The 23,316-nt window shown below is 48.3% G+C and overlaps 1 protein-coding gene across 2 annotated transcripts in view; it reads left to right on the forward strand.

Moving 5' to 3' along the window:
* Positions 1 to 558: 558 nt before the first annotated feature.
* Positions 559 to 23,316, forward strand: part of PAX3 (paired box 3) — a 127,648-nt gene continuing 104,890 nt past the window's right edge. Inside the window, exons 1-4 of one of the 2 annotated variants that reach the window (XM_077348925.1) lie at positions 559 to 1,232; positions 3,464 to 3,699; positions 5,980 to 6,106; positions 7,880 to 8,014. In XM_077348925.1, the coding sequence (XP_077205040.1) occupies positions 1,148 to 1,232; positions 3,464 to 3,699; positions 5,980 to 6,106; positions 7,880 to 8,014 (583 nt within the window). In that variant the 5' untranslated portion in view covers positions 559 to 1,147. Of the gene's footprint in view, positions 1,233 to 3,463; positions 3,700 to 5,976; positions 6,107 to 7,879; positions 8,015 to 23,316 lie in introns of both variants that reach the window. The other variant, XM_077348924.1, reaches the window with a different exon arrangement.

Consider the following 23,316-nt stretch of genomic DNA (forward strand, 5'->3'; position numbering starts at 1 on the left):
CCTCCCTCCAGGGCCGTCGGAGCTTTGGAAAAGTTTCTAAACGGGAGGGGGAGGGGAGGTGGGGAGGAAGAAGAGAGGTTTGCTGGGTGCCAGACACGCACCCAGGGGGGAAGCTCGTCTGGAGGGAGGAAGACAAAAGAGTGTCTCGAGAGAAACGCCGGAGTTTCCCTGCAATTTCCAGCACATACAGCTGCACGTTTACAACCTCCCAGCAAAGAAGGGGTGGGGAGGGGGAGCGGCGGCGGCGGGGAGAGAAAGGCGCTGACTTCCAGCGAGGCAAGAGGCTGGCCGCTTCCTCCTTGCCCTCCCCCCTCCCCCGTGGCATTGTGCCAAGAGAAGTTGTAAAAAAGAATGAACCGTCCACCGCCGCCCTCGCGCCCGCCGCCCGCCCCCTCCAGCCGCTCTCCTCTCCCTGCTCCTGCTGCCTTTTCTCCTGTCCGGCCATTCTCTGCCAGAAAAGACACTCCATCAAGAGAGGAGGCGAGGCAAAGCCCGGGTCACCCTCCGCCAGCGGAGCCGTCGATTGTCAGGATGAGAAGAGAAAGTTGGCGCCTCCGTCCAATCAGCGCCTGTCTTCCCCAGACGGGACAGTCTCCCGCTGGCCAATCGCGGCGCAGGGATCCCAAGGAAGCTTGGGGTGAAAGAACTAATAAATACTCCGCGGCCCCGTCGCCTCTCACTCCTCCGTATCCACAACAGGAAGGAATCCTCGCCTGCCACTCAAGACCCGGCCCGATCAAAGCCAGGCGGCCGGCCAGCCAGCTCGCCCTCTCCGGCCAGCGGCTCCGGCGGCAGCAGGTCCCTCTTCGCCAGGCAAAACTTCGCTTCCTTTTCTCACCCCCCCCCGCGCCCAGTCTCCGCCAGCCTCTCCTTCTGTCACATCTCTGCTTGGGGACAGCGAACTGCAGTGACAAACAGGAAGGCAGAACGAGCTGCCCTCCCCCCTCCCTCGAGGGTCCCCCTCCCTCCTTCCCTCCCTCCCTCCGTCCTTTTTTTTTTCTTTTTTTTTGGCTACACCGATTTCGTCTGCTGTTAAAACTTTCCTCCTTGTTTCGTGTGGATCTCCTAGCGGAGTTGCTCTTCTCCCCCCTCCCCTGTCCGCAATCTCTGGATATAATAAGGCCAAGCGAGCCAAGCTGTGTCCAAAATGACAACTCTGGCTGGAGCTGTCCCAAGGATGATGCGACCAGCTCCCGGGCAGAATTACCCGCGCAGTGGGTTCCCATTAGAAGGTAAGGCCGGCGAGCAGGAGAATGGCAAAGCGGAGTCTGGATTTGTGCAGGGCAGGGGAGGGGGTGGGGGTGGACCGCGTGTCAGTGGAGCTGCGGGGAAAAGTTTTGGAAGGTGCATAACTCAGAAGACGGAAAGGTTGGGAAGGTGATCTGACTCGGAGGCAGGTGACACTGAAATCAACGGGGTTTATTTCCATGTAAAACCGATTAGGAGGACTAGAGCTGGGGAAACAGCAGGGGAAAGTACCCCAAGGGTCCCTCCCCTCAAGAGCAGCACCCACAACGGTCAGACGTTCGTTTTTGTTAATTGTTGGGAATAGAACTTTTCGGAATCCCATGGCATGAACGCGGGTAGTCCCTTCTGGTCAACGGGCTCCGTTCATTTCCAGGCCGATTTCCCTGTCGTGGAGTTCAGCCTCGGCATCTCTTTGGGCCAGACTATACTCGCAGCCGAAGGAACCCGACGGCAGTTTTAGACCCCGGATCCTCCACTGGGACTCCAAGGGATCCAAACCGGGGGCCCTGCCTTTCACTTGAGGACCGAGGCTTAAAAGAACCTACTTTCGGTTGTTATTTGGCTGTCTTTGCCGACTGGAGCTGTTGGCGCAGCTGCTGTCAGCCTCACGGAACCGGCCTTCCTAGTACTCCGTTGCTGCTCCTTGTCCCGTAAAAGCCACCAGGAGAGGTTCAAATGCAGGTGGAACCACCGCCTTGAAATCGCTTCTCCTGGGCCACGCAAACCCACCCTGGAGCCAAGCTCCCGCTCCTTGACCATGCAACACCCCAACATGCATTTGTCCAAAGCCAGGTCAGGCTCGCGGCAGCAGCAGCCAGGATTCGGGTGGACGCTGGCCATTGGAAGTCGCCATGCTGGTCGGGGACCCCCCTGGGGCCTCTCTCGCCCCCTCCCCATTTAAAACAGAAACATTTGACCAGAGGGGAGAACATCCCTGTCCCTACCTGGAAGGGACAGAAAAGAAAACAAGTGACACTCCCCTGACAGCCCCTCGCCAAGCCAAGGGGAACGTTAAACGTGGCAAGCGGATGGATGGTTGGCAAACTTCGACAGAAATGTAAGGGGGGGGGGGAGCAAGAGGGCAAAATGAACCCGCCGACCAACTGTATCTGCCGCTAAACTCAGATCCCGGTTTTCCATCTAAACATAGACGTTCCCAGTAATGCAACCATATGACAATTTAAAAGTCTTCATGCTACGGTTTTCCCTTCTCTGACTCCCCACGGAAGTGGGGTATCCAAGTGTACTACATATAGTAAAGTGAGTTTTTTTTTCGTTTAGAAGACTCTATTTAAAATGACCTAGGTAGACTCTGTTGAGTTCACAGCTGGTCCTCTCCTCCTCCTCCTCCTCTTCCTCCGGCTACAGACAAACCGTGTTCCGTATCCCCCCCCCTTCCCAACCATTTGCCTCTCTTGAACGGAAGAGTGACTCTCCCGCAGGCATTTAACGAGGGAGGCGACATCCCTGTGAAGAAGCAGCCCTAGTCGCGAATGCGTGTTTTCCTTTTGTGGGGAGAAGGAGTAATTAATAAGAGGAATCAATTTATGGCGGGCAAACCAGTCCCACATGTCGACTTTGGCAGGCGTTTAGGAGTCTGAAACTCCCGTCTGGACGGGGAGCTTGATTAGACAGAAACCCACTTGTCGCTGGACTACAGTTCCCCGGACAGGAATGGGTTTCTTCATGAAGCAGAGCGCATCGGACCAGGCCGCTCATCCAGAAGAAACACGACTCATTGGTTTAGTAAGGACTTCTGCTAAGACTCATCACAATCCCCACTTCGCTCAGAAAGGATAAGAAAGCCTCGCTTTTCATCTTCCTCGATCGACTCGGGTCGGGCGGCTCTGTCCCCTTCCCCTCGTGCGCATCAGTGCTGGGAGTTCCAAGGGAAAGTTTCCAGGGGCAAGAGGACAGCCCCGGGGACCAGCGGCACCTCTAAGGCCGTGCACGTTTTAGACAAGGTGCAAGCTTTCGGGTGCCTGCCCATTTTTTTCAGACGAAAGCTTAGAACACCTGGAGTAAACCTTGGTCTCCCCCCCAGCCCCGCTGCCCCCCGGAATCCATGGGGAAGGGGAAGCGCCCAGACCCCGCCCGTTGGGAGCGGAGCGCCCCCGCGGGTGTTGCAGTTTCGGCTCTCTGGGCTCCCACCTGTTGGGGCCAGCCGCCTGCCTGGGCCGCTCCTGAACCGGCACCTTCTCCTTTTGCCTTCCAGTGTCGACCCCCTTGGGCCAGGGCCGAGTCAATCAGCTCGGCGGCGTCTTCATCAACGGCAGGCCGCTGCCCAACCACATCCGCCACAAGATCGTGGAGATGGCCCACCACGGCATCAGGCCCTGCGTCATCTCCCGCCAGCTGCGAGTGTCACACGGCTGCGTCTCCAAGATCCTCTGCCGGTACCAAGAGACCGGCTCCATCCGGCCCGGGGCCATCGGGGGCAGCAAACCCAAGGTGAGGAGGCACAGGCGGCCCGGCAGGACACGGGCCGAGGCAGGGAGGCAGGGAGGGAGGAGACCGTTGCCAACGGGCTGAGGCTGCAAAGCCCAGAAATGCGGGGAAACTCCCAGCGCACCTTCACGGCCCCTGCGGGGATTGGAGCTCGGGGAAGGGCCTGCGTGAAAAGGGACGGGCGTGGAGAGATTTCCCCCTTACTCCGTCCAGATACAGGACGGCCAGCCCCCACGCGAGTGAGTGCCTTTGCGGAACAACACACAGGCCTTGGGTGAGAGCGCTCCGGCTACAGGCCGCTTGCCCCGGCGCAAGGAGGAGGCTGGGAAACCGAACCATTGCAACACCCCCCCCCCCCCCCCGCTCCTTTTAGCATAAGTTACACACAGACACAGCACAATTCTTCTTTCTTTCTTTCTTTCTTTCTTTCTTTCTTTCTTTCTTTCTTTCTTTCTTTCTTTCTTTCTTTCTTTCTTTCTTTCTTTCTTTCTTTCTTTCTTTCTTTCTTTCTTTCCTTCCTAAGTCATTTCTGGCCGCTTGTATTGGGATGGGAGACCTCCAAGGAGGCCGAGGCGGGCAATGGCAAACCGTCCCTTGCCTGGGGGCCAGACAGCCCTCGGATCTCGCGGCCTCACCGCGCACAAGTCACAAGGTCAATAAATCCAGCCCATAAACGGGGCCACTGGCTTGCTTGCGGGCTGTTCCCAGGCTTGGCGCTGTCATGCGGGCAGAGGAGGGCAGTGGCATCCGGGCACTCGTGGTGGGTAGGAGGTCGGGGACACATCTGAGGGTCAGGGTGCTGGTCCTTCAGGCCTACAGACAGGAAGGGCCGAGTGCAGGGGGAAATCTGGCGAGTTTCTGCTCCCCTTCACCCAACGGCCCCTCCCTCCCTCCCCCTCAGTGGCCAACCCCTTCTTGCCCGGAGAGCAGCTTTTAAGATTGGGGCCGTGGGAGGTAGGAAAATCCAGCTGCAGGCTCAAGGCCCTGCGTAGCTTTCGGGGGCCGTGCGACCCTCTGGCCCGGAACCAGTTCGGACCAGCCCTCTGGAAAGGCCTTCAGTGGCCTGACCAAGGGAGCGCTGCCTTCCCGAGGACTGCCGGGTTCCAAGGTGTATTGCGGCACCCTGAAAGAAACCCGAACGGACTGGGTCGGATTTGCCAAAAGTCTTCTCAGAATACTGTGGGATGGCATGGAATTGCTTGTCCTGGATTCAGATCACCCCGGTCACGAGAGCCACGCTGCCCGCCGTCCTCCAAAGGCTCCTGGGAACTGCGCAGAGCGCCTTAGGGCCTGGGGAGCTACCTGCACCGCATTACCTGGCTGGGTTTTTAATGGAACAGCTGGTATATTTTTGGAAGGTTGTGATAAAGGGTCTCCTTACAAGTAAATGTGCTAGATCCACACGGAGCATTTTTGTGTAGGCGGAATTTCCTATGCAGACGCAAGCAGATACTGATTCTGAGGGTCCCTCTACCATAATATGGTTTTCCTCCAAAAGTTAATTCTCAGCTTGGAATACCCCAAATGTCGAAAGACGTCTTCTCTTGCTCTCTCTTCGTGCCTGCCCATTTGTTTTGAAAGGGTAAACAACTCCACCGACTTACAGCCAGAAGGCCACTATGAACCGTGGACGCTCACGAGGGCGCGGGTGTGGGTCGGGTGTGTGTCCCCGGCGTGCTTTCCTTTCGAAGAGGGCTGAAGGGCAGCGTCAGGGGAATACCCTGCTGCCCTCTCCGGAGCAAAAGCGCCGCTGGTACCGCCGAAGAACGGCCGAGAAACGCCTCGGCGGGGCTCTGGCGCCGGTTTTCGGCAGGTTCCCTCGCTGGCTGTTGCTTAACTCACGTTCCAGGGAACTTTTTGAACATTTTAATGACCTTTTGCGGTCTTTTAAAGGAATGGGTTTAAAACAAAAAACAAACATTGACCCTCCCCCGCCCCCAAAACGGAAACCTCTACTATTACTTGGGAAAAGGCTCTATTGCTTATAATGGAATTTATTGCCCAGTTAGGGCTTTGGACGGGGATACCGTTTATTTTTCTGCTAGGGAGGCCCCTTTTCTCTTGCGGGTCCCGATCCTTCGTTTTTTGGAGGAGAGGGGTTGCTTTAGAAGTTCCTGACTGGGGCTGTTTGTCGTCCAATGGACCGACCCCCCCCCCCTCCCCTCCCCTCCAGCTAAGCTCTGCGCAGTTCTCCGTTGTGAGCTTCTCCTGGCCCCCTTCCGTTCTCTCTCGACAACGGGGGCAAACTTTTCCTTCCTTTCTGGCTCATTTGCATTAAAGCAGGTAACGACGCCGGATGTCGAGAAGAAGATCGAGGAGTACAAGCGCGAGAACGCCGGCATGTTCAGCTGGGAGATCCGGGACAAGCTGCTGAAGGACGGCGTGTGCGACCGGAACACCGTGCCCTCAGGTAAAGGCCGCGCGGTGGGCTGGGCTGGGCTGGGCTGGGCTCTATCTGCAGCAGAGACCTCCAGGGCCAGAGAGCCAGCGCCTTCCTCCCGGCGGGAGACTAACAGCTTCAAAACCGAGGCGTCCCCCCCCCCCGTAGAACTCCAAGGTAGTCACATCCCGCGGTTTGCTCGTCCCGATCCTCAGCAGGTTTACGCGCAAGTAAGCCCGCTGAGTTTCCTGGGATTTGCTTCCCCGACGCATTCTGCTTAAAAGAAAAAAAGAAAACAAAAGAAACCCCCAAAGCAACCCCCGCGGAAGGCGAGTGGCTCTCCGCAAGGCCTTTGAAATCTCCGGCGCCTTCTCCTCGCGAGCCACCGCCCTGGCCCGGGGTCTCCGCAGGGCGGCGGGTCCTTCTGCGTTTCGTCTGCAGCCCCCTTCGGAGACATCAAACGGCCCTGCCCGGAGTCGCCAGGCTTTTAAGGTCCCGGCTCGGGGCCTGGGCGGGCAAGAGAGCCGCTTTATCTTATAGGCACGAGATGAAAGGGAAGGGGGACAGGGATCGCCCGGCGTCGGGGACGAGCGCGGCCCAGTGGGTTTCGCCGGCGCTCCCTTGCAACAGCCGCGCGAAGACAAGTGCCCGTCGCCGCTCGCCGTTTCCCCGGCCCATAAATCCGGATGATCCGATTAATCACCATTTAAGCAGATGTACACAGCACTCAGGGTGGGGAGTGGGGAAGGGTTGTTTTTAATTAAAATCCGACGGCATCGCTTTCTCTGTCCTCTCTCTCTCTCTCTCTTTTGCTCTTGAGAAGGGTTTCCGGAGACAGGATTGTTTAGCAGGCGGGGATCTGGAAAATATAAGTCCTTAATACAAATTGGCACCATTTATAAGAAATAAGGACCCCTGTACGTCGGGAATGGAAAGAGCCTTCGCATATGCACAGCGGTTTCTTCTCCTTTCCCTCCGCATTCTTGTTTTTTGGGGTTTAAAAAAAAAGGTCCATGGTTTGCAGGGAGAGTAACCGCAGTCCATCCGACTCAGGACGTTTGACTGCCTGAGATTTTGATGTGGGAAGCATCCTTCTCAGATAAAGGAGGGACGTAGGGGGAAAGGGAGCACGGTTCACTTTGGGAACATTGAGGCTGGACAGGTCTCCTTAGGCATTTTTCAGTGCCATTTCTCGGGCCAACAAGACTGAAGGGGGCCAGTTTCTTCAGCATAGCCAAGGGAAGATTTTAACGACCCGCCACTGGGCTTGGTAGGTCAAAGTTCTTGATGGGAGTTCATGCGAGGCTCCAAGCTTGTCCTGCTCCCACCCATGGCAAGGAAATCTGACTGGGCCGCTCCTTTCCTCCCTGTCCCTCCATATATTCTGAACGAAGGTTCAGAGATCTGAACGTACAAACTCATGACCAGTGGAACTGACTACTAAGTAGGAGTGCAAGGAAATCATTCTGCTTAGGAAGGCTGCATGGATTGGGTTTGAAGCAAGAACTTTGGTCCCAACAGTATGATTCTGATCTTCTCACCACCAGCAGATGCAGTTACCTTTCCCTTTGGAGCCTACAGCCCCTCAGGTGGTTTTCCTTTCTTGCTGAATGCTAGCCAGTCACTTGACTCCGATCAGGCAGCTGCATAAAGGCTCATAAAGGCCCGCAGTTTTTAGAATCAACCCCAACCTTGGCTTAAGGAGTCCCACGAGAGCTCCCTTGTCTCCAAGAAATGAGGGTGCAGATAGATTTCTTTCACCTTCTGCTTCATGCCGGTCCTGCCTTCCTTCTTTCCCCGCAGTGAGCTCCATCAGTCGCATTTTGAGAAGCAAGTTCGGGAAAGGAGAAGAAGAAGAAGCTGAGCTGGAGAGGAAGGAAGTGGAAGAAAGCGAGAAGAAGGCCAAGCACAGCATCGATGGCATCCTCAGCGAGAGAGGTAAGGCCCCATATCTCTCTTCAGGGGCAGGGAAACTGAGTCACGTGGGAACCATTTCTGGTGTGTGCAAAGCCAGAGGCAGGCTTTGGGGGTGGGGGGGATGCTGATGCATTCTGGAGAAACCAGAATGACTTCCATGCTGCTCTTTGTGGAAGGCCAGGTTGCCCCTGGGGAGATTTGGCTGCTCAGGGTTTTTGTTGGAAATCTGCCTCTGTGCCACTAGTGTGTGGATCTCGGCTTTGTTCTGTGGCTTGGGGACGAGGGAGACTGGCTGAGTGTGGGTTGTGGACCCTACGAGGCAGCCTGTGGATTCAGGAGTCAAATCGAAAAGAAAAGGCTTTCAGGCTCCCTGCTGAGGAAGCCATGTGGCTGAGATGGTTCCCATTCATCTTTAAAAATAAAAATAAAGCAGGCGAGGGAGGAGGCCAATTGCCAGGGCCAATCTGATCCTGGGGGGGGGGGATTTCTGTGGGACTGTGAGGGGGGGAGCTGGGTGGGATCCCACTGATGGCCCATCCAGACTGGCCTTGTCACTTGGCTCTGGACACAGGGAGCCCACTTGTGAGGAGGAAAGGTGATGTCAGTCAGGACCAGTGGGGCCTACCCCCTGGGAAAGTGTTCTGGGGGAGTGCTTGCCTACTGCCCCATCTGCCTGCCTGGCGACAGCGGCTAGAGGCCAGAACTCTAGGAGCGAAGCAGGGCAAGTGTTACTTTGCAGGCCTAGGAAGTCTGGAGAACTGCTTTGCTTGCTTCATTTCTGTCTGTGGGGCAACAGTGCAAAGCACAAGAGTGAGGGCAGAAAACAAGGGCAGATCTGGTTAAACGGGAGCCTTTCTCTGTGCGATAGCCGGGTGGCCTTTTCAACCCTGGAGCCCCTGCCTGCAACCCAGAGCACTTTTAAGTTCCACGGAAACTGGATCATGGCCGCTGGTTCTAGGGGCTTTTGCTCCTGCCCAGTGTGTGTTCAGGATTGCAGGCTGCAGTTCTAAAATCCTTAGTTAAAAATAGATTCAAGCGGGTAGCCGTTTTGGTCTGAAGCAGCAGGACGAATGTGGAGTCCAGGGGCACCTGTAAGACCAGCAAAGTTTTATTCAGGGTGTGAGCTTTCGTGTATCTCTCAGGTATCTGAGGGAGTGTGTATGGCCACAGGTGCTCTCACAGGGTGTCTGTTGTGGGGGAGGAGAGGGAAGGCGACTGTAAGCCGCTTTGAGCCTCCTTCGGGTAGAGAAAAGCGGCATATAAGAACCACTTCTTCTTCTTCTTCTTCTTCTTCTTCTTCTTCTTCTTCTTCTTCTTCTTCTTCTTCTTCTTCTTCTTCTTCTTCTTCTTCTTCTTCTTCTTCTTCTTCTTCTTCTTCTTCTTCTTCTTCTTCTTCTTCTTCTTCTTGCCTTGAATAAAACTTTGCTGCTCTTAGAGGTGCCCCTGGACTCCACATTTGTCCTCAGTTGTGGCATAATGCACGGCTGAGCAGAGAGGCTGGGCCACAAGTGTCACTGGGGCTCAACTCAGACGCCTGTTGGAAGGCCTGTGCCTGGAAGAAGGAAGAAGGAAAAGCCCCAAAGCCCTTCACCAGAATGCCTCGGAAATGACCCCTTTTGAAATCAGTGAGATGCGGAGCACAGTCTTCCCCACACTCCCCTCGAAGTCAGTCCCGTTGAGTCCCAAGAGGCGAGCACAGGATCGCAGCCATCAGTAGAGGCGACCCCTGTGAGCAACGATGCGCACGGGCCGCACTTCTCACGGACTGGCAGGGCCCCGGGTGCATGGGAGGGGAAGTGTAGGTCTCCCTTAAGGCCTCCTTCTGGTTTCTCGGAGTCCGCGTGGGGATGAGCAATCCCGATGCATTCCAGGCGTTATATTTCAAATCAGGGGGCCTTAGGATCGGGCCCGAAGATTGGGCTCTTCCGCGCAGTTCGAGGGCAGCAAATCAAGGCAAGTGAAGGCCGGGGGGGGGGGGGTCTTGCTGCCGGGGAAACACACCCAGGCTCGGCTTGCAGGGCGACACCTCCCCCCCCCCACCCGCCCACAAGGTCGCCCGAAAAGAGAGCTCGCCCCAAGCGCGTGGCAGAGAGCCGGCGGGCACAAATGCCCGATCCAATTCCGGCCAATCCTTTTGGGGCCGAGCCCAGGCTGAAGACGAAGAGACGGGGGCCGGGGGCCGGGGGTGCTGGTCCACTCGGATTGCCAGACTGCGCGCCTGGAGAAAGCGGTCTCCAGGTGAGCACTTCCCCAAACGGCCTTGGGGTCGGCGGGCGCAGAAAGGAGGAGCGAAGGAACGCCTCCCCTTCTGCCCCTCCGAAGCGCCCGTCGGGGGACCCAGGGCGGCCGAGGGAGCCGCAAAGGGGCGGCGGGGGTGGGGTGCGGTGGGTCCTCGGGAAAAGCGTCTCTCTCAGTGGTGTGGCTGGAGTCAGGTAGCCCCGGCCCTCCGGGTCCTGCAGGCGAGCGGCATTTGGGGTCCGTCAAGCTGAAGGCGTTCAAGAGGCAGAGGGGGGAAGCGAAGGGGGTGGGCTGAGAAGGTCCTTGAGATCCTGCCCCTTTCCCCCAAGGGCTTCGAAGGTGCCCTGGGGAGGAAGGCGGCTTCCACGAGACGTGGGTCCCACTGATTTTAGCCGAGCTCCGAAGTAAATGTCTTTATATATTCCTCCTAATCTGGTTCTCCTTGGAAACTTTGTGCCGGTTTTAAAAGTCCAATGGGACCTTCGATCCCCACCCCCCCATGTGTTCCCACAAGAGCTAATAGTGGACGCAACATCCCCCCCTCCAATTCATTTTGTTTAAAAATAAGAGGAAACCTAATTAGACTAGACATTTCAAAAAGTGACTTAAGATCGAGGGGTAATCGCCTAGCTCTGGGATTCTGAATCCGCAGTGGAATCCTGTGTGGATGTTCTTGGAACTGAGTCCTGCTTCAACTGAGACTTGGTCACTGTTGAGAATGCCGGATTCTGGCCTGTCGTGTGGAAACCAGGGCGGTCTGCATGCTGCTTGGCGTCTCCTTGAAGTCCGTGGGACTGACCTCATTCCAGAGAGCCAGGCAGATTTGCACTGATTTCCAGTGGGTTTGATTAGTAGTTCAAGTTGCACTTGCCACCTCAATGGAGGAAGGAAACCTAATCCAGTTCTCTACAGGTTTCTGCCTGTTGTGAGTGGTTACAGCTAGTTTTTCAAGACCTTGTCGCTTGGGTAAGCAGACAGGCTGTTGCCAGTGCTGGCTGACTTTGTTGTTTGAGGTTCCTCGGGCACTCCTCCTCCAAAGCTGGCCCTGCACATCCAACCATAGGCTCTGGAGAGCACTAGACAAAAGTACCAAATGAGCTGGTCAAACATTTGTACAACTTTTCCAGCTTTTACAAAGAAGGCCTTCTATACACAATCTACACTTGGAGATGAACTTGGAAAACAAAGAGGGGAGAGTCCATTGAAACTCACACTTTAGCTTTGCCCAGACAAAGGTTCAGCTAGCAGCAGCTTGATGTGGACAAAAGAAGGCAACCTTTTTATAATTCAGGGAGAAAAGAAGAGAAAACAGGCCCCACAAAAGACCCAGAAAAGACATTATGGTCTTGCAATGAGGGATGAATTATTCAATGAGCTCCAATAGCCAATGCTCTGTGGAGTTTTATGGACTCTCCACCGTGGAAAAAGTAGCTATTTTCACCTACAAAATGTTTCTAGCCTTTCTAGACAGCTAGAGATAACCGACAGCCATTCAGGATAGATAACTGAAACCATTCTTTGAAAGCTATAGTATCTCTCTGCATTGTCAAAACAAAGGAGAAAGAAAATGCCTTACTATGGAGTTAAGGGTAGCTGCATCTTCATGGTGTTTAAATGTAGGGGTTTTTAAAAAATTGAACAGGCAGGAAAATGCTTGCAGGTTCATGGATATTTTAAGGTCTTTGCATTAAATATAGATTTCCACTCCATGGGAGCAAGCCTCGGTAGGTCTACTCAGAAGTAAACTCATACTTTTCAATGGGTTTATTCTCAGGCAAATGTCCTGAGAATTATAGTCATTTTTTTAGAACAATAAAATATGATGTTGTAGGAAATGGATGGCTAAAGAAGAAGAATTAATGACCAATACATTTTTAAAAAAGGCAACTAGTCTTATAGTTTGACTCAGACTAGTTAAATAGAAATGATTAGGTTTATGTTGGTTTACTTCCACGGCACCTGAACTCTGAAGATATATATCTGAAAACACACTGTTGATTTGAATGAAATTGAATTTTTGGTTTGTAATCTTTTGGTGTTAGATGTCAAATATAAAGTATAGTTCTTTCTTTCTTTCTTTCTTTCTTTCTTTCTTTCTTTCTTTCTTTCTTTCTTTCTTTCTTTCTTTCTTTCTTTCTTTCTTTCTTTCTTTCAGGTCAATCTTGTTAAGGATTCAAACCATATGTTAAAATAGTTTGTTGTTGTTATTATTATTATTATTATTATTATTATTATTATTATTATTATTATTATTATTATTGGGTTGATTGAGGCAAAGCTTGCTATTTCTTTGTGGATATCAGATAATATAATGTATGATATGAGAACACCAAATAACGAGTTTCCATTCACTCAGAACAAAAATCTTAAATTCATGGAGAGTATAATTTTGTTGCCTTCTGCTTAATGTATTGTGTTTACTACTGATAAAAGCTACAAGTGTCAATGAGACATATGAAAGATCAATAATGTTCTAATTTTCTAAGGAAGTGTATCAGTAGAAGAGTTTGTTTTTGCTGTCTTTAGTAATAATAGCTACTTCTGATTCTGAATTTTCAAAAGAAGCAAAACCACTGGTTTTAAACTGAGAATGTCATGAACCCATCCAGTCTTTTAAGACATCTGTCACACAAATTATGCATGTTTATCGGAAGTAAGTATTGGAGTTCAGTGCGATTTATTCTCAAGAAAATGTGCATTGACTTTTAGTTTTCTTTTGGATGCCTTTAATTGAAGATTGTATCCAAAGGTATCCAATTTGCAAATAGTAATTTTGAGAAAGAGATAAGTTTTGAGTCAGGGAATCTTCTGGATACAATGTATGGATAAATCTTTCATGTTACTGTTTAGTGTTGTACCCATCTATAAGATAAATGAAATTAAAACAAGGATGGAAGATTATATGCTTTCCCCTCAATTCATAATTCTATACCGCTACTGTAAAATTATGGTTGAAATATTTAGCTTGTGCAATGTACTTACTAGTTGCCTATCACTTCATTATCTATTTAAGATGTTCACTAAAGTAAAAAATTAAAGATTTTATCATGATATCAAAAATTTTGAGACTGTTTCTGAAGGACTAGCATATTTCTAGCTGCCAAAATAATTTGTGTACTTCATATGTGGGAAATGCATTTTCAAGTCCCAGACTTTTCCACCTAACTATCTTGCAGGATTGTAATGCAGAAAAAAAAAGAAAAAAGAAATCCACCATGGAGTCAGGGCATAATGCCCAAATGATAAAGTATTTCACAATGTACAAATCTGGATAACCCAGCCAAATAGGCTCCTAGATTTCACAATGATCAAGCCTTCCTGCTTATTATTTTTTTAAGTAACATGTCATGTCAGAATAAAGTTGCATCATTCCCATTCAGTCCCTTTCCCCACATTTTTACAGTGACCCAATTATTTACTTCCATAAAAGGAGATAAGAAAGTAAGACTGAAACACAACACCATTTTTGGGGGGAGGGAAAACCCCAACTTAAGGGAACAGAGTTTTCCTTGTAAATTTCATGTTTCCCGCACCTCGGGCTAACTGCCTCATATTTCAGTCCTGAGTGATTTCAGAGAAAAGACTCATTCACCTGTACATCAGTAAAAATGAATCACAAGACAAAATTTATGTGTTTAAGTGAAAGCATACACATGACCACAAAGTATAGATTGGTAGGGACTGGCGTATTTATATAGAAGCTGTATGCATACCAATTCATCCAGAGTACATGGATTCAAAATTGTTTGTAAGTAATCTTAAACATATTTAAGTGGAAATATGTTCCACTAGTCTGATCACAACCAATATTTTTATTTGCTGGAGCTCAAATTAAAAATAGAATTTGTGATCTGGCAACTCAACAGGGACTTGGCAGCTATTCAGCCATTCAAAGTTGCTCTATGGTATAATTATTTTAAACATTCTCCTAATCTTGAGTCACATTTTTTTTTAAAAAAGGACTGTTTCCTATGAATCATAGAGAAGTTTAATACTCACAGGATTTGTGCTATATCATCAATGTACTTAGAAGTGCGTCTCATCCGAGTGCATACTTTGTGTTTTGGGGACCCTGTTGCTGAAAATCAACCCATTACTTTTCAGAATGCTTTTCTTTTTTCTTTTCTTTTCTTTTCTGGTCTCCAAAAAGAGTGCTGTCTGATATCCTCAGCAGAATTGCTTTTTCATTCTTACCTGGGACAGTTGCAATATTTTATGTGGCAGCAGCTGAATTTAGGCTTCAGTTTGTTCAAACAAGGCTCTTGATTGTGAGCCTTATGCCAAGGCATCTTTATTAATTATTGAAACTAGTCGGTTTGTACTTCTCCTTTCTACCATGCCCCTTTAGATTGATAAATGACTTCTTGGTTGACCTGGTACCTCGATCAAAGGCTGCTGTGGCCTCATAGGATCCTTAAATGGTGCACATATACTGACAGTCCAATGTGTTTAGAATCAGGATGGTGCAGTTTTTGGTGTTTAAAGTCTCATGCAGGATTTGGGAAATCTGGGTTCAAATCCCTCTTCGTTACGAAACCTGCTGGGTGATTGGGCTATTCACTTGCTCTCAGTCAAAGCCTCCCTCACAGGGCAGTTGTGAGTGTAAAATAAAGAAGGGGGAACAGGTATGTTTCCTGGGGTTCCTTAGAGGAAGGGAGGGGGGATTAAAATGTAATACATCCAAGATGTTATAGAGCTTTGGGCTGCATTTTGGGGTCCTCTTCCTATTTTACCTTAAGACAGGCATTGAACAGCTTGGTGTAGTGATTAGGAGTGCTGACTTCTAATCTGGCAAGCTGGGTTTGATTCCACGCTCCCCCACATGCAGCCAGCTGGGCTACCTTGGGCTCACCACAGCACTGATAAAGCTGTTCTGACCAAGCAGTGATATCGGGGCTCTCTCAGCCTCACCCACCTCACAGGGTGTCTGTTGTGGGGAGACTCCTTTTGGTAGAGAAAAGTGTAATATAAGAACCAGCTCTTCTTGCTCGTCCTGGCTCATCACACACAGCTTTGCTTTTGCTTGTGCTGGGAGTCCAGGTGAAGGAGTGGACTGTGGAATGCCCCAAGTTAGGCACTTGGCAGTTCTATGGATCTGCAGTATAAGCCATTATTGCAGAAATATATGGAATATATGGGACTGATTTATAACTTGCTTTACCCCATACTCCTGCCATAAGATTAACATGTTCAGCATGGACTTTGATTAGAACTGTGTGAGAGGACCTATATGATGGCCCTGCCTGTTTGATACTGGATCATTAAATATTACATTAATGGAAGGAACACCCAGATAAAAGCCCTCATGTCACTACAGTAATTTGTGGAGGACACCTGTGTGATGGCTGGAAAGCAGTATTCTGCTTCAGAAAAGAGAAAGCAGTGCCTGGATCTGTCTGGGAATCTCTGACTGGGACTGAACATGATGGTGCTGACAGCACTTCCTCAAATATCATAATATCTGTGTTTTTGTTTCTCTGCTGCTGGATCTTGTAAAACTGAAATTGTACTTAAGACATCATAAATTATGTTAAGTCTTCAGTCCACTGTGGAGGAAGCCCATAATTTCCCGCTGTTCAGAGGAAGGGAAAATAGTGTGCTTAGCAATGGGGAGTCATGTCAAATGATTGCTGGGATTTGTCCAGACCTAGGATGAATCTGCACTGCGCTTTTTATCCTTGGTGACCCTGAATTTAAAAAGTCATCTGCATGTTATTCGATTAGCATTCTGATATTTAGTGCTTTAAATTTTGATCTGCAGTGAAACTACCTTTCCCCATGATATCCAGGAGTGGATATAACTCGCTACATTTGAGGAAACCACTCCAAGAGCCCCAGTATTAAATGTAGATATTCTGCATTTTGCCAGATTAACTTCCTCTCCAGCATTTCCAATGCTGACGTAGTGAAGCAGTCTGTTGCTGACTGGTCAGGGCATCAGTTCAAAGACTGTCTTGGTTCCCGATTGCCATTATCTCACAAGACTTATTTTTGCCCTCACTTCTATGAGCAGAGATTTGGATTTACATTCCTGTCCTTGTTCCCTATGAGGCGGCTCCCTCCCCTCCCCTCCCCTCCCCTCCCCTCCCCTCCCCTCCCCTCCCCTCCCCTCCCCTCCCCTCCCCTCCCCTCCCCTCCCCTCCCCTCCCCTCCCCACACCCCACTCCTGTAGGAAAAGAAAGAAACAAGCAGCCTTGTGCTCCACTTGTCCCTTCCCCGGCTTGCTCTGGCTATAGACTCGGAAGTCAAAAGGCAGAAAATAAAGCACTCTCTAGCCTTGTGCTTCTCTAATGCCAGCTGGACCTTCACCTGACACTCCACCCTAATCAAATGGGAAGGAGACCAAAAATTGAGACAATGCAAATGTAGAAGGGTGATGTGTTTAAAATTGGGGAAAAGGAAGGCTGAAGATACGGGTTCAAAATCAGAATTTGGCAAGATTTACAGGAGAAAGAAATGTGAGTGCAGAAAGGGCCTTAGTGAACAAATAAGTTCACTCTATGAACAAATAAGTGGGTTCTAGACTGATTCAATCCTGAACCCTCCCCAGAAGCTAAAATGAATAAGCTGAGGCTCTTGAACTTTGGCCACAGGTCAGAGGAAAAGACAATAATGCTGGGAAAAGTTGAAGGCTGCAGGAAACGAGCTGGATTGACAGAGCTGGATTGACTCAGTCAGGGAAGCCATGGCCCTCAAGTTCACAAGACCTGAACAAGGTGGTTAATGATAGGATGTTTTGGAAGTCATTAATTTGCAGGGTTGCCATAAGTGCGAAGCCACTTGATGGCACTCAGCGCGCACACACACAGTCTATGAACATAGTACACCCGTGTGTGTATGCGATATGTAGACCCTCACATCTGTTGCAGCAGCATGAAGGCTATATAAAAATAAAAGCTAGAGAAAAGCCTTCAGGGATAAATAAGAAGCGATGTATAATGGGGGAATGTATCTTCCCTTTGGAAACACGTAGGCCTCTGGTATATTCCTGCTTTGTTGTGTTTGCTTATTAGCCCACCTTCCCTCTGCTGCCAAATTTGTGAGATGATGGTTTTAACAGGGGATGAAAAAAAAAAAAAGATACCAAACTCCTGTTGGCCTTCTCGCAGCCCTTTCTGGAGCTTGTGCTTAGGAGACACTGCTGTTGCTCTTGCTGTTGTGCTGGGTGACTCCTCCTGTTTATGGCTTGAATGGTACTCTCTGTTCTCTGGCCCAGTGGAATTGGCCTACAGGCATGGTCACAATGAATTGTTCCCTAGTCATGTGCGCTATTCCAAAGAGCCCGACTCATCCCAGCCCTCTACCCTGGGCTTCAGTGAGAGAGCAATTCAGGCTGGAGCAGACTAAATTGCCTCCTTTCTTTCTCTCTTACTTTCATCTTGGACCAAGCCCTCCCTCCCCTCTCTTTATTTCTGCTTTGCCTGAGGGTCACATTTGTGCAAGTTATTCATCCACCCCTGTTTTGAAGGTGTGTGTGTGTGTGTGTGTGTGGAATGGAGGAGGAGAACAGTTTAGAGAAAAGAAAGAGGTAAACACAAAAGCCCCACTCAGCCGGTAACTAAAGAGCTGATGCCGCCTCTCTCGATGTGATGATGCTTTTCCTGTTTGTGAATTTTTGAGAAACATTTTTGCTCTGTACTCTAATGGAATTAGAGGACAGATGCTGCCTGTAAGTGGGACACGCGACTACCGGCCTCTCGCTCCAATATTTAGAAGCAATGTTACAATTACTGACTTGATATGCTGACTTTGAAGTGGATGCACATGATCTAGGGAGTGCTGGGGAAGAGATGGATGGTCATATGTTGAGATTTTAGTTGCTGTTTATGGGCTTGAGAATAGATAAACGTTATTAACTATTTGATGCTAAACTTTGAGCTGACAAATCAGGTTCCAGAATAAAGTTAGAATTCAGTGGCACCGTCAAGGCCAACAAAATCTCGTTCTGGGTATAAGCTTTGGTGTGCATGCATGCTTCGTCAGATGCCTGTGCATAGGCAAGAAATCTGGAATTAAACGCGGTTCGTCTTAAAGGTGCCACTGGACTCAAGTTGTGTTCTATTCCTCCAGACCGACCATGGCTACCCACCTGAATCCAGACCCTAGAATGTTGTTAATCCCTTTTTTGTTGGTTTGTTAGGTTTTATTGGCAGTTTCAAAAGCACTACTGGATGTGAACTGATCCCCCCCCCCGCCCCCCAGTTCTTACTGGAACCACCAAATGGATCAGCTCATGCAGCTAGCTGAGGTGGCAGTTATCAGCTCATAAGTTTATGGGCAGCATCAAAGGGGCTCTTCTCTCTACAGAAGTTTCATGTGGAAAAGCTGCTCTTCAGCTCTACTCCTTCCGCCGTATTGATTTAGAACTGAGCTTGAAAAGGATGTGGTGGTGGAAAGTGGGTCACATGGTTTTCCAGGCTTTTCCAGGCAAGAGACACCCAGAGGTGGTTGGCCAGTGGCCTGCCTCTGCATAGCAACCCAGAAGGAGATCAGTCTAGCCTGGTTATTACAAGGTAAATCTACCATGTGATGATGTTTCCCTATAAATGGCTGGTCTTATCTGATATCCTGACCATACTGTTTTAATTCAAGCAAAGCAATATCACCAGAGGTTCTAATATCCTCCTCCCTAGACTATGTACAGTTGTAATAGCATACATACAGGTTCTCACTATGAAGACAGCTATACTTGGCAAGAAAGGCAGGCCCACCCTGCAACGATCTTTTCTAAAAGCTTACTACTGAATATTGTTGAGCTATGGCAATGCAGGGTGGCTACTGTGCCTCCATAGTCCCCTTTACATCTCCTGTTGTGCCCTAAGCATGTCACCATGTCCAGTTTGATGCTTTGCAAACATTCCGCATGATACAGCTTCTTCTGAATGCAGGGGCTGCTGCTGGCTCAGTATTGCCTCTTAACCACACAATATGGTCAGAACCTGGGGATTCACAGAACCTGATTGAACAATACAGATTGTTGTCATATTATAACAATGTTCAGCTGACAATTAAAAGAAGAAAAGACAACTGGACTTGTACCCCTGGCATGGGGTGGTGGGGAAGTTGCCACTGCCATGGTGCTGGGGCAGAGAAATTTGCCATGTGGCTACCCTGTTACTGTTGCAATAGCTGTAGTGGCAACACGGAAAGGATGCAGGGATCTCTCTGTGTAGAAGACATTAACATGTAGAATGCCCCTATCCTGGCCAGGTTATTCTGTTCACCCCCGTGCTCTAATTGGCCAGGATCAGCACTACACAGGATGAAGTGATAATATATTAAATTCTAATAAGAAACACGTAGTAGAGTTATTTTTTTTAAATAAAAATGAGAAATTTTGGTGGTGATTTGACATACTTACATATTTGAGGTGATTTGAAACATTTATATCTTTTTGGAACCAAAATATCTAGCACATGAGTCCAGTTCACCTTAGATTAGATTCACTTTATTGCTTAATGTTGCAATATGCTTTAGGGAGCAGAGATCAAGCAGAGTGGAGCTTGATAGATCATCAGGCATCCCCCAGGGCTAGTTTATAAAACAGCAATGGGGAAATGAAGCAGAACTACAAAGTGCTCTCTGGTTAATTTAAGAAGAAATTGAGTGAAACACAAAGCAATAAATCAGACCCATCTTGTCAACGTTGGCTTCTTGTTGTAAAAATGTCACCTTCTATTGCATGGAATGAACTCAAGAGCTAAACAGACAAGTGGAATTTGCAAGAACTGGAAATTCTTTGCCAGATTCAGGGATGTACAGCAAGGTTCTAACCTACAAGGCTCTTTATGAGTATCTCTTTCTCCCCCCCTCCCCCACCAGCATGTTTTCCTGTGGTCTTCCTATCACATGCTGTTAATCTAATTCAGTTGAATTCCATTTTACAAGAGGAAATAAAATTGAAATATTATGAAATGGAAATGTCACTGCAGTCCTATTTCAATTCAATGGAGTCATGTGGGGTGCATATTTAGTTACAGATGAAGATGCTCATAAAAATCAACTTATTGATTTCAGGGGAACAAACGTTTCCAGAGTAATTCAAAGTTTACATCTGCAACTAACAGTACAGAAAAGGACAAGTAAGGCACCCTTATTGGGTTTCTTATTGGGTTTCTTGTGCTCCTTAGTTGTTGTAGGAATTAAGATTTGAAAAGGAAGTTTTCAGCAGTCCTGGCCAAATATTGATTGAGTACTAGTTTGGTGATTCTAGGGTTGCTCTCTACAGGCCTGTAGCTCTCTATTGTTGTCCCTCCTCTATTGTAATCCTGAGATCAAAGCAGAGTCCTTTCAGTTTATCCCTCTTGGAAATCTTTCTTTGTGTCCGTAACTCTCCATGGATTAATGAGCACATTGACTATGGAGATCTATAAGGTTGAGTACACTGTATACATATCCTTCATTTTTACAGTACAGGTGCCATCATTTCTTATAAGTAGGCCAGGGTAATTTGAGGTATCAACGCTGAATAACCTCAAATACATTTTATTTACGATAATGATGACTGGCACTCCAACAAATTCTAAAATAAAATAAAACGTCTTTCCTTAGTTACAGGATAGAACTAAGAGTTTTAGCCGGGCAAGAAATGATCATCCGGTTATATTTTGCCAATATAACCTGATATACCTTGATTAGAGAAAAGCTTCATAAATTGCAGTGTTAACATTTTAACATTTTAAAATGTTGATCAGCCAGTTACTCTAACATCCTATTTCTAAATAGAATGGATTTCAAATGAAGTGAGACCTGCAGCAGGATCCCAAGTAAGCGTATTCAGAAATAAATCCGACTTAGTTCAGTGGAACTAACTCCCTAACAACACCCTAGAGTAGGCTTTCTTAACCAAGGTTTCGTAAAACTCTGGGGTTTCTGGAATGGGTGGGAGCTAATTAATTTTAATGTATTTTTTAAATATGTTAAACATTTATTGGGTGATATGAACATATATGGTCATGTTGCCCCACTGTCCCCTCCCAAAATGGCCCATGATGGGACTGGAGGGGGTGGGAAGGGGAAAAGTCCTTGGTGGGTGTGTACACAGCTATGTTTCCCAACCATATTCTGCACAATCACATCACTTCTGGAGTTTCTTAAAGCCTGGAGAATGTTTCAGGGGTTCCTCAACAACAAAAAAGTTGAGAAAGGCTGCCCTAGAGAGCCGGTGTCACGTAGGGGTTAAGAGTGTCAGAGTGTCTTGGAGATCTGAGTTTGAATTCTCACTCATGCCATGGCAGCTCGCGGGGTGATCTTGGGCCAGTTGCACGCTCTCAGCATAGCCAAACTCAGTGTGTTGTTGTGAGAACAAAATGGAGGAGAAGAGAATGACATAATATGTTTTGCGGCACCACTGGAGACAAAGGCAAGGTACGAATGAATGGAAAACAAATGTGCTAAGGAAATGAATCTGATACCTGGGCAAAACAGCTGGCAACTGAATACGATCATGCCCTCTGCTTTGTTAAGGTTCAATATCTTGAAACCAGCTGGGACAGGCAATGTTATCCCTGAGAAACCAGTGATGCTATGAGGAAGTTATGATATCCTGGACTTTGAACAACAGCAGAACAATGTGGGATACAGCCACGTGGAAGGGGACATCACAGTGTTCAAGTCACCAAAGAGCTGGCATTTTGTGTCCCAGAGCTCTGTGTTACTGAAAGTTATTTGTGAATTTATATCCCACCCCTACACCTGAAGGTCCCAGGGTGGGTTACAATGGTTCAGAATAAAAGCGAGAAAAAATAATGTACAAGACATTAAAACACTTAAAACACAGTCCCTCTCTCCCTGGCAGGACCTAAATGTCAAAAACCTGGATGAAGAGGTGTGTCAGATCGGGAAGTCAGAAAGGGACGTGTTTGGGTGGTGGGATGTCAATCCTCTGCAAGTCTACATCTTTTAAATTCATTTCTTGCCTCAGATGTGCTAGTGCAGTTCACATGCATGGGGGAAGCAGCCTCTAATGGTCCCTCTCTTTCCCCAATGAGGTGAATTCAGAACTGGCATAGATGAGGTGTAGTAAACATTTTTTATAAAACAATACGTGTAATACGTTTTGAGGGGAAGTCCCCTGTTTTTCCTCTGGGACTCACAGAGCTCCCAGACAGTTGTGCTTTCATTGTTTATTTTGAGAGACTGGGCATGTAACTTGTGGATATAGAGTGTTAACAGAGTATTATTGGTATCATCCACAATGCATTCCCTTGTGCACTTGCGTGTGGTTTACTAGGGATTTGTGTACTGTTCCTTTGTCGAGTTATGTGCCGGAGCTGACAGGGCTAGTCATGTGAAAAACAAACAGGTTTTAACCCCGCAGAGTAAACAACCCCAGACTTTACAACACAGTGCTGCATTCATCTGAGAGATGATGAAATATGTGTGTTTTGCAGGCACAACAACCTTAATGTACATGTTTATCCAACATATAAAGCTCAGCTCCCCCCCCCCCCTTTTTTTGCAGCAATGTGACTGAGGTTAAAGAGCAGAACAGAATTGGAGAGACAAATTTTCTTCTCAGAAGTAGGGCAGGGGGCCAGTTCAGGGCAGAGCATACCCATCACATGTATAAAATCCCAGTTTACGCTCTGGAATTGCCAGTGAAAAAGAATCTTCAGAAACAGGGCTACAAAAGACCTTTTCCTGAAACCTTGCAGAGTCACTGTCAGTCGGCAATGGACCAGCAGACTGACTCAGGTCCTTGCAGCCATTTAATTAGGGTTGGAAACTTTAATCATTGCTACAGCAATTTGATGGGGAAGAACTTCTCTTCTCAAATGGCAGCCAAGTAAACAAATTCTTCTACTCAGTGTTAAGCACAGAGATGTTTAAATGTGAAATACATGCTTCACTTTCTGAAAAACTCCCAACAAAAAGGAGCTCCTGCAAACCTTCAGGAATGGATGTTCACATGAAAACAAGCTTTATTGCAAACATTAGCATTTTTACAAGTATTTAAAGGAAAAATAAGTTGTGGGTAAAGATTCTCAAAGAAAATCCTCCTTTTCAAAGCCTTCCTGAAAAGCCAGTTAAAACAACTGGGACACGGTTTAGCTAAAAAGCATTTCAAATGTGGTCAGTTTAAA

Source organism: Paroedura picta, chromosome 8 (genome assembly GCF_049243985.1).
Source record: "Paroedura picta isolate Pp20150507F chromosome 8, Ppicta_v3.0, whole genome shotgun sequence".
Taxonomy (NCBI): Eukaryota; Metazoa; Chordata; class Lepidosauria; order Squamata; family Gekkonidae; genus Paroedura; species Paroedura picta.